Source organism: Trachypithecus francoisi, unplaced genomic scaffold, assembly GCF_009764315.1.
Source record: "Trachypithecus francoisi isolate TF-2019V2 unplaced genomic scaffold, Tfra_2.0 Lachesis_group9, whole genome shotgun sequence".
Classification (NCBI taxonomy): Eukaryota; Metazoa; Chordata; class Mammalia; order Primates; family Cercopithecidae; genus Trachypithecus; species Trachypithecus francoisi.
In genome coordinates, this window is record NW_022681474.1 from 48,607,662 (window position 1) to 48,623,270 (window position 15,609).

A 15,609-nucleotide genomic window follows, 5' to 3' on the forward strand; every position below is an offset into this window, starting at 1 on the left:
GGTTGTATGTGTTGCAAATACTATCTTCTGTTGTGTAGACTACTTTTTCACTCTGATATCCTTTGATGAAAAAAAGTTCTTAGTTTTTAATATAGTGAATTTATCAGACTTTTTCTTTGTGGTTTGTACTTTTAGAAATCCTTGTTTGAAAATCCTTTCTTACTCTGAGGTCATAAAAATATTCTATTCTTTTCTAAAAAATTAAGAATTTTGACCTGCACAATTAAATCTCAAATAACTTGGAATTGATTTTGGTGCATTTAAGGTATGAGATGGAGGTCCACTTTTATTTGTTTTTATCTGTGGATGATCAGTGGATTCAAGGCTTAAAGTATGAAGAGTTCATTCTTTTGTTTTGTTTTTGTTTTGCTTTGTTTTGTTTTTTTGCGACAGTGTTGCTCTGTCACGCAGGCTGGGCAGTGGCGCAGTGTCGGCTTACTGCAGCCTCGACCTCCTGGGCTCAACCGATCCTCCCAAGTAGCTGGGACTATAGGTATGCATCATCACACCCGGCTATTTTTGTTATCCTGCTAAGATTCTGAATCCCTGTGCATGGCTGCTCCCACTCTTCCGTGTACCCTTTTCTCATACTACTCCACTTCTGACTCCTTGTCAGCCCATTGGGCTCTGATATTCCACACCAATCCCCATCTCCAGATGGACACCTTCTCACTCTGCTTGGCCTCTGACACTGCACGTCAGTTGAGTCTACACATGGATTCCCTCCTTACCCATTTTGGGTCTGAAACCTGGGATTGGGCGCTTTACTCATTATGAAGCCTGAGCTCTGGCAACCTTTGCCAGGCCATCCTGTGTGTGGATATCCACCTCACTCTGCTTTGACTCTGATAGCCCATGCCAGGCTGCTAATCATGCACATACACTCTATTCTTTCCACTTAAGTTTGACTCTAATATCAAGCTGTTTTCCCACCCCTCATGGATGCTGTTTTTACTCCTTTTGGGATATGACATATATTGGTAAGCTGCCTCCCTATGGAGACATGCTCTTTCAACCTGCTTTGGCTCTGAAACTTCCTGCTGGGCTTTTGGGGTGGAAACCTATTTTGCTGTGTCTTACCTAATGGCTTGTTAAGAAAGGGATAGGAAGGTGAAGAGGAGAATTTTTTTTTAAAGTATCAACTTTATTGAGACAGAATGTACATTCAAATAAACTGCACCCATTTTAAATGTATAGTTTGTTTTGATGAATATATGCAATTGTGTAATTACCACCACTTTCAAGATATAGACCATTTCTGTAGGTGATAAAGTTCCTTCATTTCCCTTTGCAGTCAGTTATTTCTCAAATCCGGCCCAGGCAACCACTATTTTGCTTTTGGTTCTAAAGTTTTATCTTTCTTAGAATTTCATCAAAATGGAACCATTTGATGTGTACTCTTTTTGTTTCTGAATTTTTTTACTCACCTTAATGGTTTTGATATGCATCTGTGTTTTGCTAGTATCAGTAGTTCATTTCTTTTTATTGCTGAACAGCACTCCATTCTGCATATATGTACCACAATTTTACTTTTATCAATTTATCTGTTGATAGACATTCAAGTTGTTTTTAGTTGTGGGATAATTGGATAATGTTGAATCTCTACATTTCAATGATGAAAGTTAATAGGAATAAGTGTAATTAAGAAAAATCAGGCCAGGCTTGGTGGCTCATGCCTGTAGTCCCAGCACTTTAGGAGGCAAAGGCAGGTGGATCACCTGGGTTCAGGAGTTCAAGACCAGCCTGGCCAAAATGGCGAAACCCCATCTCTACTAAAAATACAAAAGTTAGCCAGGCATGGTGGCATGTGCCTGTAGTCCCAGCTACTCAGGAGGCTGAGGCAGGAGGATCACTTGAACATGGGAGGCAGAGGTTGCAGTGAGCCAAGATCATACCACTGCACTCTAGCCTGGGCAACAGAGTAAGAGTCTGTCTCAAGAAAAAAATCAGAATAGACAATTCCAAGGTGGAGTTTGGGTTCAGGCAAATTTTCCTACTTGTACAATCTTGGAAAAGTTGTTTAAACTCTCTGTCCTGCAGTTTCCTAGAAGAGATAATAGAGATTGTAATAGCTCTTCAGGAATTTTGTGAAGAATGCATGAGGTAATTCCCATAAAATGCTAATGTAGGGCCGGGCTCAGTAGCTCATGCCTGTATAATCCCAGCACTTTGGGAGGCCGAGGTGGACAGATCACCTGTGGTTGGGAGTTCGAGACCAGCCTGATCAACATGGAGAAACCTTGTCTCTACTAAAAATACAAAATTAGCCGAGCGTGGTTGTGCATGCCTATAATGATTGGGAGGCTGAGACAGGAGAATTGCTTGAACCCAGGAGGCAGAGGTTGCGGTTAGCTGAAATCGCGCCATTGCACTCCAGCCTGGGCAACAAGAGCAAAACTCCATCTCAAAAACAAAACAAACAAATAAGCAAAAACACATTAAAATGCTGACACAGTAGCATGCACAGTATCTTAAAATGCTAAGCATATTATGCTGATAGTATTCTAAAATGCTAAGCGTAGTATGCTGATGCATCAGCATAACCTGATACATGTAATGCAGTTATTGCATGTTAGCAGTTAATAATAGCAGCTACCATAACATAAAAGTCAAGGGTTTTTAACTGCTCACAATTTTATGTAGCTGCCCAGAAAGCTAATTTTATTTACTTCAATACCTGCATTTGTTTAGTTATTATTATTCTGTCAGTACCAAGGATCCAAGAGAAAAATAAAGAGGACACAGTTTTTAACCTATACCCAGTAGATTGTTCTGAAAACTATAGGTTAAAACTGGTTAGTGGGTCTTAAAATGAATTTTCATCATGACTAGAATTTTTGGTAATGAAGTAAAACAGTATAAAACTATCAGAGGACATCACATGTAATAAGGACAAATACTTTTTCACGAAATTTGTTTTTAGTGAGAGAGATATATGTATATCTCCCTATATTATACACATGGATATATGCATACACATGTAAATGCATACCTGTTCATGTATATATGAACTTGGTTGTGTTATAAAATGTATTTTTATTTTGTAACACAATATAAAATAAAATTTTATGTACACTAAAAATAACTTTTGAGTAATAATGTTCCCCACCCCACACCCCAAAATATAAAACTCTGTTCTAGTAGATAAACAATACTCCAAGGCCAATAAATCATAGAGCTGGGACTTCAGTAGTAAATAAGGCAGCTATCACTGTATCAATAAAACATTAAATTAGCAGTAAATTTACTGAGAGACATTTACAGTGCTTTGTAAACCTGAGAAACTTTGTGGAAACCATTTATGTTCTATGGGAAGACTAAATATTATAAATGCTACAGGCATTAAAGTACTAATCAAGATAGCTAGCTTATAGTCTAGGGAAATATACATGTGTTAAATTAAATAATTACAAGAATGATGTGTTGCAAAGGGTAACAAATTAGATGTTATAAAAAGATTGTGTAAGATACAATCTGAGTGTCTGATAAATTGTGTGTTGTATAAAGATTGTATAAAACACAATTTGAGTGTATGGTGTGTATGTACAGTTATTCTCAGTACGATTTATAGATTTAATACAATTGCAGCCAAAATCACAACAGCTTTGTTTTTGGAATTCATCAAAATGACTCCAAAATTGGAAACACCAAAGGATAAGATTTGTGTACACTGAAAAGGAGAAAGGGGAAAAAACCCTTTAGAGGAGGATATAATACTGACACAAATAGACTTAGAGCAGTGAAAGAGAATAGGAAACGTAGAAATATGTGCTGAAGTATTTAGTAAAAAATAATTGGATATAGAAAGATTTTTTTTTTTTTAAAGAACAGGATCTTGCTATGTTGCCAGTGTGGAGTGCAGTGACTGTTCACAGGTGTGATCATAAAGTACTGCAACCTCAAACTTCTGGCTTCAAATGATTCTCCTGCTTTGGCCTCCCAAGTAGCTGGGACTACAGGCATGTGCCATTGCATCCACCTGCATAGAGAAAGATTTTTTGCAAAAGTTACTGAGGAAAATTTATTAGTTTAGGAAAAATTAGTTTCTTATACTGTAGCAGAACACAGATGGCTTGAGGAGTTGGATATTTTTATAAAATCAAAATGTAGAAAAATTAGTAGAAATTAGGAATATCTTTAAGTGCCAAAACAAACCTACAGTAAGGGATATCTGGGTTCAGATATGTACAGATGTAACAGATACGTAAATATGTAGGTTCAATAAAACATGTAAACAGAAAAAAATTTGTAAATACTGTTTGCTTAGAATATTATAAAGGTTCTATTTATGTATAACAGCATTCCAGTTAACTTGGATGCCGGATAGATATGTTTTTTATTTCAAAGTGTCTTTGCCCCTGACCATCTGTGAGGATCACTTCACCTCTAAAGCACTTATTAAAAAATCGTATTTTGTAAGTCTGTGTTTTTAAAATCCTCTCAAATGTAGCTTGAATTAGTAGATTTTAAATCCCACTGTTGAGTTTTACATTATTACTCAAAAGTATTTTTAGTGTACATTCTGGACTGTGTGATGTGATGTGATTGTTCATCCATGTACCTTTGTATTTAAAAAAGAAAAACAAACTTTTGAAAAGAAAAGAAAGAAAACATCTCTCTCCTCTCCCTCTGCTCCCTTTCCTAGGATGCCTCTTGTGATTATGTTGTAGCATATCTGAAACACAAGGCAGCTTTGTTGACATCACTGATGATGCTTATTAGTAGGGACTTGTCAGTGCTGCCAAACATTTTTGTTAGTCATTTCAAGTATCCATGTCCATTGCAGCTGCTTTGGAACTCATAGGAAGATCTCAGTTTTTGCAAACTCATGGAAGAATCACCTGGGTAAGAAGGAGTTTGTTACAGGGTTTTCAGCAAGTTAACATGTGGAAGAATTATAGTACTAGAACAAAAATTTACTGTTGTGATGTGTCAAAAAGGAAGAATGGAAGATGGTTTGCTGGCAATAGTCCTGTAATGCTTTTACAATAGAGGAAGGTTTATCCGTCTTTAATAAAATGCTGATAATATATTAGCATCCTAGTTGCATTTAGAGTTAAGAAATTCTAACTAGAACCTGTAGAAACTGCTAAAACATTTCATCTAGTAAAGCAGCCCAGAATTCCTAGACAGTCGGTTAACTATGAATTACTTATTTTTTGTTCAGTTGCTATGGATTTTTTGTACTATTTTTGCTTCTATGCATTTATTAAATATGTTTATGCAAAACACTTGGAACAGTACCCAACACTGGTCAATAAATGTTAGCTCTTTAGTATGTATAATGTGAAACATGAAAATTGAATGCATGAAGTTATTTCTTCAGTATTTTTTAGAAAGAGTATGTTTTCTATTTTATGATCCCCTCTGACACCCCCCCACCAAATGTTTCCTAATTTTGGCCTGGGCACTTTCATTCTAGTCATGGATTAATAGAGAGTAGTAACCATTGGTTAGTGTCAGAGTTATTGGGGGGTAACTAATTTGATTCAGTTATTGTTATATTCCTAATCTTTAAGGCTCTTGTGCTTTAATGGAAATAATAGCTTTTTCTCTTTTTGATCTCCTAAATTCTGGACTGCTAGAGTGTTTAATAAAAAGGAGCAGAATTTTTTGAAGCATGTTAATAACTTAAACACTAGTGACTCTTAGTTGTCTTGAGCTATCCTATGCATTTATTTTATTTCATATTTTTTTCAGTTTTCAAAAATAATAACTTGGTATATGGGGCTTTCACTTAATTTATTTCTAATTTCTAATTTTTAAATTGATCAGAACAATATATTTCTATGATATAAATTCTTTGGAAGGTGTTAATATTTTCTTTGTGGGCTAGAACAGGGTTTGGAAAACTTTTCTTTAGAAGATCACATAGTAAATATTTTAGCCATTTTGGGCAAGATACAAAATTAAGGCTATTATGTAGATAAAACATCTCAAATGCAACCATTTAGAAATGTGAAAGCATTCTTAACTGTACTAAAAAGAGGCAACTGGCCAGATTTGTCATGTGAACCATAGTTTGTTAATCTCTAGCCAACAGTGTGGTCAGTTTTTATGATGGCTCTGTTTGTTTGAATAGACTATATATTTTCTGTATCTTAGGCAGCAGTATGTCTATTATATCAGGCTTGTTAATTGTACTACATATATCTTGTTTGTCCTTACTAAATTGTTGCCTTTGATGTGTGAATTTCTGAGAGTAGTGTTAATCTCCTGCTATAATTACACATGTCTCAATTTCTCCTTTTAATGTCTGTTTTTGTTACATTTTCAGGCTATTGTATCAGGTATATATACATGTTTATGACTTGTACATCTTCTTGGCAGATTGGTCCTCTGATTACTAATTAGAATTCTTTGTTTATCTTTATTAATACTTTCCTTCTGTAATGCTACCTTGCTTCTTGTGTTACAATAATACTGCTATTTCAGCTTTTTATGGGTGCGATTGTTGAGATTTATCTGGTGTTTTTCTCTCCTTTTTGTTTGCTTTTAGCTGTTTTTTGATCAAATCTTATCTTAGGTTTTTAGAGCTGCCATAACAAATTACCACACCTTGGAGGCTTATATCAATAGAAGTTTATTCTGTCATAGTTCTGGAGGCTAGAAATCCAAAATCAAGGCGTTGTCATCAGGGATTTGCTCTGTCTGAAGGCTCTGTAAGAGAAACTTGCGTTTCTTCTGCCTTCTAGTGGTTACCAGCAATCCTTGGCATTCCTTGGTTTGTAAATGCATCTCTCCAGTCTCTACTTCCATCTTCACATGACCTTCTCTGATTACATTGTAAAGGCCTATTTTCAAGTAAGGTCATATTCACAGGTTATGGATGGGCATGAATTTCTAGGGGGGACGTCATTCAAGCTAATGCATTTCTATTGAGATGTAATATATACGGTAAAATTCATCCTTTTGGTGTACAGATTTTTTTGAGAGTTTAATACACATATTTTATTTAAATAAATCCTCTCATAGGAAATGAATTCATTGCCTTTACTTAGAAGAAGGCTGTGTAAATAGCTGTCAAATTTATATATGCAACTCACCAATATTTCCTTATTGGCAACATCTGTATTTTCACAATACAGTTCCCAGAAGAACTTCTAAGTCTCAAAATTCTGTCTCCTTTGATGTGCTTCTCTCTTGGTTACACCCAGACTTTATTAATGATTTGCTTCATATCATTATCTCCTTCTCCATATATTTTCTTTAGAATATTCATCAATCCCTCACTAGCATCTGTTTCAGTGTCATAGGAGGGTTTCTCTTTTTCTTTGGAATGGATTTTTTTTTTATTTTGCACGTAATCCCCACATGTTGTGGGATGGACCTGGTGAGAGGTAATTGAATCATGGGGGAAAGGGTTTTTCCCATACTGTTCTCGTGGCAGTGAATAAGTCTCATGAGATCTGATGATTTTATGAAGGGCATTTCCCCTGCACATGCTGTCTTGCCTGCCGCCATGTAAGACATGCCTATGCTTCTCCTTCCACCATGATTATGAGGCTTCCCAGCCACGTGCAACTGTGAGTCCATTAAACCTCTTTTTCTTTATAAATTACCCAGTCTCAGGTGTCTTTATTAGCAGTGTAAGAATAGCACTCTTTTTCAACCTGAGCCAGGTAATCCCTCCCACATTGTGTTTTCCACTTTCTTTCTCTTCTTTTTTTATTTTTATTTTTATTTTTTGAGAGTCTTACTCTGTCACCTAGGTTGGGGCGCAGTGGTGCAATCTTGGCTCACTGCAACCTCCACCTCCAGGGTTCAAGTGATTCTCCTGCCCCAGCCTCCCAAGTAGCTGGGATTATAGGTGCCTGCCATCACACATGGCTAATTTTTGTACTTTTAGTAGAGACGAGGTTTTGCCATGTTGGCCTGGATGATCTCAAACTCCTGACCTCAGGTGATATGCCTGCCTCAGCCTCCCAAAGTGCTGGGATTACAGGCATGAGCCACCACGCCCAGCCTTTTCCACTTTCTTTCTGCATAAAATGAGAACTGTATCAGTCTTGACTTTTTTTGAACTATCTTCCACAGAAATGGGTTTCAGGAGATTGTTCACAATCATGGAGTAACTCTTCCCACTTAGATTTTTTACCAAAAGATCAAATGACCTCACTGTGAAATGCACCTGCACATTCTCAGTGGGAACTTGATGAACTCCAGTTAAGGTAATGTAGATTTTCACAGACTTATCTGACTGATCCCATCCATAATTACTAGTTTTCACTGTATGTCCTGTTGTAACAGGATCAACTACAGCATCTGGCTTTTCATTATCAAGAAGTTCTGCTTTCTTCTATGATTTCTGTTGCATCTTGTTCTGGATTTCTGTCTCAATTTTGGATTTTTCACCTGTTAAGGGCATCGCATACTCTTTTCCTAGTATCCTTCTCCAGCAACACCTTTGCTTCTTCTAGAGATGTTTCTGTAGCTCTTCCAAAGCCTAAATTGGGCTAGGTCAAACCAAAGGCCCGAGCTGCAGCCACACGGGGAGAGAACAGGAAACGCCCTCAAATCAAGCACAGACCCCTACCTGCATGAATTCGGTGTACAGTTTTATGAGCTTTAACAGACAGTTGTGCAGCTATTACAGTCACCTCCCAGAATTCCTTATTTTCTTTTAAAGTCAATTTCTACACCCACTGCTAGCTCCTGGCAACCACTGATATGAAAAGGTTATCATATAAATGGATATGATGCAGCCTTTTGAATATAATATATAGCCTTTGAGTCTGGCTTTTTTTACTTAACATAATGCAACTTGAAAAATTCATTTATGCTGTACCATGTGTTAGTAATTTGTTTCTGTATATTGTAGTTAGTGTTCTATTTTAATGCTACCAGTTTGCTTATTCATTTACCAGCTGAAGGGTATTTATGTTGCTTTCTAATTTTTTTGCAGTTACCAATAAAGCTGCTGTAAACATTTGCTTACAGATTTTCATGTGAGCATGTGTTTTCATTTCTCTATGTGGTGTCTGTTATTTTCCTTCAATTCACAATATTTTCTTGTTTTTCTTGAGACTTCTTCTTTGACCCAAGGATGATTTAGAAGGTTGTCTACTTTTCAAGTGTATGGAGATTATGTTTCTGTTATTAGTTTCTAGTTAAATTCTCTTATATTCAGAGAGCATATGTTTGGCGTATTTTTCGTTCTTTTAAATTTGGCTTCTCAAATCTGTAGGTTTGTGTCTTTCACCAAATTTGGGGTGTGTTTATCCATTATTTCTTGAAATATTTTTTCTGCCCACCCCATCCTTCTGTGACTTCAGTGATAGAAACGTTACCTCTTTTGTTATTGTCCCCATATGTTCCTTAGCAGACTCTGTGAATTTTTTTTGACCAATCTTGTTTCTCTTCATCATTCAGATTGGATAATTTTTGTTGATCACTCTTTTAAGTTTATTGTGTAATTTGAAATGGTAGTATTTAGCCCATCAATAGTGCATTTTAAAATTTTGTTTTTTAACTCTTTTCAGGTCTAAAATTGCCGTTTGTTTCTACTTTTTATATTCTATTTTTTTGTTGTTTTTTTCCTGAGATTGCCTCTTTGTTGTCCCTTCAAGAGTTCACTCTTTTGGAGAATTTTAGTAACAGCTCTGTTAAAATATCTTCCAATTCTAACTTCTGTGTCATTTTGGTGTTGGCGTTTTTTGATTGTCTTTTCCTTTGTGAGTTGACATTTTCTCCTTTGTTTAGATGTTGAGTCGTTATGGATTATATATTAGATATTTGAACATTGTATAATGAGATTCCTGATCTTCTTTAAATCTTTATTTTGTTTTTAAACAGGCAAACAATGTGGTTGAGTTTAGGCTACAAGGTACAGCTAGCTGTCTTGATTGTGGTTTTAATGCCAGCTCTGTTTTCAAAGCTTTTGCCATGCTTTCCAGATCTGTTCTGAGTATAAATCTACCAGAGGCTAGTCTGGGATCTGGGAAGTGATCTTAGGTTGTTTTTCAAAGTCTTTGCTGTGTACTCTTTAGGATCAGATCCAAGCAAGTGCTGCTCAGGGATGAACTGATGAATTTACAAACAGCTTTACGGATTTACTTTACTCGGTTCCTGGTATTTTGTGACCTCCCTGGTATTTCCTGTTTTGTATGACTTCTCTTTTTTCCTCTATCCTAAATGCTGTTGTTTTATTTTTTTCTATTCTGCTGTACACTTCCCACAAGTGCACCTGCATCTAATGCAAAGCAGTATGTGCTTGTGTTGTCTCACATTCCTTGGGGTTCCTGCATTGCAGTTGGGAAGAAGACATTTAGATATTTGGAAATAATTCAAATTTTATAGTTTCTCTGTCTTCTCAAATATACTTGTAGGTAGGACTGGCCATGCTTTTATATGTCTAGGCAGTAATAACAAAGATGAACTTTTTACTGAGATGAGTCCTGTAAAACTAACTTTACTTTATTTCTTAATTTTAAAAAATGTGTTCTGAGAATATTGCTATTCATTAGAATGTTGCCTATGTTCTTACATCAAAGTCTTAAATGTCCACTAGACACCACCATAGAAAAGTAATTTATCTGTCTAGGAATTTGACAAACACTTACTCTTGACTGTCAATCAGCATTACCTTTTGAACTTCCCTAAATACACATTTAGAAATTCTAGGCCCCATCCCTAGAGATTCTGTGTCAGTGGGTATACAGTACAATAAGTTAAGAAGAAAATAACCTACATGCTCACCTCCCCTGTTGTAGACATTATTCATGGCATGGGAGAACCAGAAAAGATATATCTGAGGAAGATTGCGATGTTATGTTCCTTGAAGGTTGCTAGTTCAGTCACTGGTTTTACTGAGGCAGCCAGGAGTCATATGAACAAATAAGGTGTTGAACCTCAGTTGTACTGCCTTGGTCAGGGGCTCATCCCTGATCAAGGTAGCACATCATCCAGTTGTATTCTTCACTGGTTCATTTTTCTTGAGGCTGTCTTTCTGAACCATTGAGCATGTAGTTTCGTATTACTAAATCAATTCAGCAAACGGTGGAACTTAATATTGTCATCTTATTTTCTTTATAATGTTTTAGAACAAAAATCTTTATTTCAGCCTTTTTTTGAGGCATGATATACATCCAGTTAAGTGGTTAAGGTGTACCAATCTTAAGTGTATAGCACAAGCTTTTCACATGTATGTTTAACTACCAAACACTCAGGACATAGAACATTTCCAGCTTCCTACTAGATTCCCTAATGTTCCTTCTTAGTCAGTAACCCCCCTCCCTTTAGTCTACCATCATCTGATTTCTTTCTTTTTTTTTTTTTTTTTTTTTTTGAGACGGAGTCTCGCTCTGTTGCCGAGGCTGGAGTGCAGTGGCGATCTCAGCTCACTGCAAACTCCGCCTCCTGGGTTCACGCCATTCTCCTGCCTCAGCCTCCCGAGTAGCTGGGACTACAGGCGCCCGCCACCTCGCCCGGCTAGTTTTTTGTATTTTTTAGTAGACACGGGGTTTCATGTTAGCCAGGATGGTCTCGATCTCCTGACCTTGTGATCCGCCCGTCTCGGCCTCCCAAAGTGCTGGGATTACAGGCTTGAGCCACCACGCCCGGCCCTCATTCTTCTGATTTCTAACACCATAATTTTGCCTTTTCTCAAACTTCATATAAATGGAGTTATGAGATATATATCCTCATGTAGCTAGTATTTTTAATTCAGTTACTTTTGCTGCTAAGCCTTATTGAGTTATTTAATATTATTGTTTATGGCTCCTAGTACTCAAAACATGTCTAAACCAAAACAGATTCAGTTGACTTTTGTTTTACATTTTTCTTAGGTGAAACGGTCTTAAAATTCTTTAGGAAATTTCTCATGTGTTTAATGGTTCTCTATTTCAACTGCTTATTACTTCCACAGATTATTTTTGCCGTAGCTCCCTTTTTTCTTCTTCTACATTTCCTTCTACCAGTATATATAGGGGAAAAGATTTCTAAAATTTTAACTCCCATTTGTTCTTCACCATGCTAGCATTTGGTCTGGGCAAATTCAGGTTGAACTGAATGTCCACAATTACTGTATTAATCTAGTGTTTTTCTTCCCTTCTTTCTGACAGCATGATGGAAGTGGTTCATTGCATGATATTCAACTATCATTGCCATCCAGTCCGGAACCAGAAGATGGTGATAAAGTATATAAGGTATGACTATGTAGTCATGCTGGATTTTTCAAAATTCTTTTTTAATACTAAAATAATGATACAGTGACAATGAAAACAATAATAAATGAATTAATACCTACAGCATCAGGTTTGTTCTTAACTTTTGCTACATTGTTAAGTTGAAATGATATCTCTGTGGTGCTTTAATTTGAATTTATCAGTTGGATAATGATTTGTCCCTTTATTACTACTGTTACAGGATTTTAAAAGAAAATATATTGCTCATAATGATAAATAATTGAGTTTTTAAAATATGAGTACGAATAAAAGTTAAAATGGTTATAGGTACTTCTCATATATAAATCCTAAAATTGAAGAAATATACCAAAAATGAGATTAATTTATCTTTTTTCATGTTTAAAAATACAGAATACAGATGTATTTTTGTGAAAGTGTTTTTTTATAATTCTTATTATCTTTATGTCTATGTTTAGTTGAAGAAAGCTCTTTTATTTTGCAACTATTTGCAACTATTTAAGTACATATTTATTTCTTAAGCACACACAGAGATTCTTGGTTAACTTAATGTTTTCAAGTCAAGTTATAGTTAGCTTTTACATCCCATTTTCAGAGTACACTTATTAGTGTTTGCCAGTCATCTGCAGTAACAACCTGAAAGTAATGGTGGCTTATAATAATGAAATTTACATTTCACTTACATATTGGCTGTAGATCAGCTGGGACTCTGCTTCATGTGTCTTCTTCATTCTGGGATCCATACTAAAGGATCAGTCCCTATTGTGGGAGATGTTGTTATGCTCATGAGAAGAGAACTTCCATAGGATCACATGTGAATTCTGCTTGGATGTGGCACATATCACTTTCAAAACAATTCAAGGGGCCAGGCCTGGAATTAGTGGGACAGAAAAGCATTATTTTCTCATAGGTTGCAGAGTGATTTATTGGGAAGAAGATTATATGTAAAGCAATCAAAATCATAAGAGTATAGTACACTAGTCAATCTTGTTCTCTCATCTTGGCTTTTCAACTTGTTGACTACCTGTCCTTGCCCAAATTACTTCCCAACCCTGAGCTTTCATCCTGCTCTCAGTATAATACATTAAGTCAGCAGGTTCACAGCAGGCCATCTCTTTCTCAACACTCAGTTGAGAACCATTGACTTAGGTAATCTCTGATGACATCCCAGTTTAGAAAAAAAAATTGTGAATTTGTTACTGACATTTTAAAAGCAAAGTTGACCTCTTTCCTGAATTTTGTGTGTGTGTGTATGTGAAAAAGTTTTTTACATATATTTTATTTTATTATTATTTTTTTAGACGGAGTCTTGCTCTGCCACCCAGGCTGGAATGCAGTGGTATGATCTTGGCTCACTGTAACCTCGGCCTCCCGGGTTCAAGTGATTCTGCTGCCTCAGTTTCCCAAGTAGCTGAGATTCCAGGCATCTGCCACCATGCTCAGCTGATTTTTTGTATTTTTAGTAGAGATGGGGTTTCACCATGTTGTCCAGGCTGGTCTCGAACTCCTGACCTCAGGTAATCCACCCACCTCGGCCTCCCAAAGTGTTGGGATTACAGGCATGAGCCACCACACCCAAACAAGAAATTATGTTTTAAAGAAAAAAATTTAATTTCAACATTTTTACACAATTGGTATCTCTACTTTTTTTCAGTGTTCCTGTCTAGTTCATCTAAATACTTAATGTTATATGATAGACATTTTGTTACACAGTATTTATTTCTTGTCCCTGCTCCATTTCCTTCCAGGCAGATTATTCCTAGTCTTTCTTATTTAAGCTGAGATGCAACAGGTCATACTGTCTCTTTTCTTCAGTATTCTGGTCTCTTTTGCATTCTAATCGGCAAATCCCCAACTATGTCACCTTTCATCCAAAATGGTTTAACAGTGCAGTTTCAAATGACACAAATACTGCATCTTGTGCCATTAAAATTGTTGGATCTAAAGTCGCCGTTGGACTTACCATGCCTCTCATCTGTCCTTTTATTTATCTCAGGACAGATCCCTCTCCCATTCCCTTAATGAGTTCTTCCAAATAGCCCTATCAAGCTCCATGCTGAGCTGTCTCAACCTCTGCAGGTAGCCTTATGTTTGTTCATCCAGTAAATATCTTATGCTTCCTGCCTGCTTGCCATCTTTTTTTTTTTTTTTTTTTTTTTTGAGACGGAGTCTTGCTCTGTCGCCCAGGCTGGAGTGCAGCGGCGTGATCTGGGCTCACTGCAAGCTCCATCTCCCAGGTTCATGCCATTCTCCTGCCTCAGCCTCCCGAGTGGCTGGGACTATAGGTGCACGCCGCCATGCTTGGCTAATTTTTTTTTTTTGTATTTTTAATAGAGACAGGGTTTCACCGTGTTAGTCAAGATGGTCTCAATCTCCTGACCTCGTGATCTACCTGCCTTGGCCTCCCAAAGTGCTGAGATTACAGGTGTGAGCCACTGTGCCCAGCCTCCATCTTGCCTTCTAACTTACCTATGTTTGTCATTCTTACTCCTTTGTTCCAGTTACAGAATAAAAATGTCCACTGTGCTATGTAATATCAGCTCTTCTGTGTTCTTAACTCTTGTCTTCCGCTGCTGCTTAATGACCTAACTGCATCTCTTCCTCCTCTCTCATCTGTCTTGAGTGTGATTCCTCTACTTTCTTGTCATTATTCATTTGTAAATGTGTATATCTCACTTAATTTCAGTAAATCAAATACACTTTTCCTTGACTCCCTTTAAACTCCTTTCCAGTTAGTGTGAAAACTTGGAGCAATGAAAATAGCTACCATTTCAATGCTGTAGACGTTTGACATGACCTTTGTTTTAAAAACTTTCTCCTTTGGCTTTTGTGTCACTTCTCTCTGGAATCCCTCATACCTTTCAACATTTTTTCCTGTAATTTTCTCCTCTTCTTTAAATGTTAAATTTATATCTTTAGTCCAGTCCTCTTTGAACTTCTTACTCTCATAATTTCAAATATGACATATATGGATAACATGTAAAACGCCTCTCTTTCATGCTTGGTAATCCAGTTGCCAACTGGACACACTTCGTTGTGTGTCCCACCCGTAAGTACCTCTAACACAGACTGTCTCTCTCTCTCTCTCTCACCCCCCCATATATGTGTGTGTGTGTATTTGTATGTGAGATGTCTTAAACATTTTATTTATTTAATGAAAAAATTGATGACTGTTGAGCTCAGAAGCCAATACCCCAACATATAGTGCTTTGACATACTGAACTGAAGAAACCTCAAGATCTCTTCTGACTCCACCATGCCCCCACCTCCCCTCTACCCCCCCCCCGCCCATCTAACAATATATTTAAAACTCACACATATTCCTCTTTGGACATACTTGTTGTTCTTCCGTATTCGCCATTTCTTTTGTTGGCACAGCTATTCACCATGTCACTCAAGCTAGAAATACAGTATCACTCTTGAATGCTCCTCTGTTCTTTTCTCACATGCAGTGAATTGCCAAAAT

At 36.8% G+C, this 15,609-nt stretch overlaps 1 protein-coding gene and 1 pseudogene across 10 annotated transcripts in view; one reads left to right on the plus strand and one right to left on the minus strand.

Annotated features, from left to right (window-relative positions):
• Positions 1–15,609, plus strand: part of CCSER2 (coiled-coil serine rich protein 2) — a 190,956-nt gene that overhangs the window by 130,646 nt on the left and 44,701 nt on the right. For all 10 annotated transcript variants that reach the window (XM_033209862.1, XM_033209858.1, XM_033209859.1 and 7 more), the window contains one exon: positions 12,063–12,146. In XM_033209862.1, the coding sequence (XP_033065753.1) occupies positions 12,063–12,146 (84 nt within the window). The remainder of the gene's footprint in view (positions 1–12,062; positions 12,147–15,609) is intronic.
• Positions 5,515–8,502, minus strand: LOC117082779 (annotated as a pseudogene).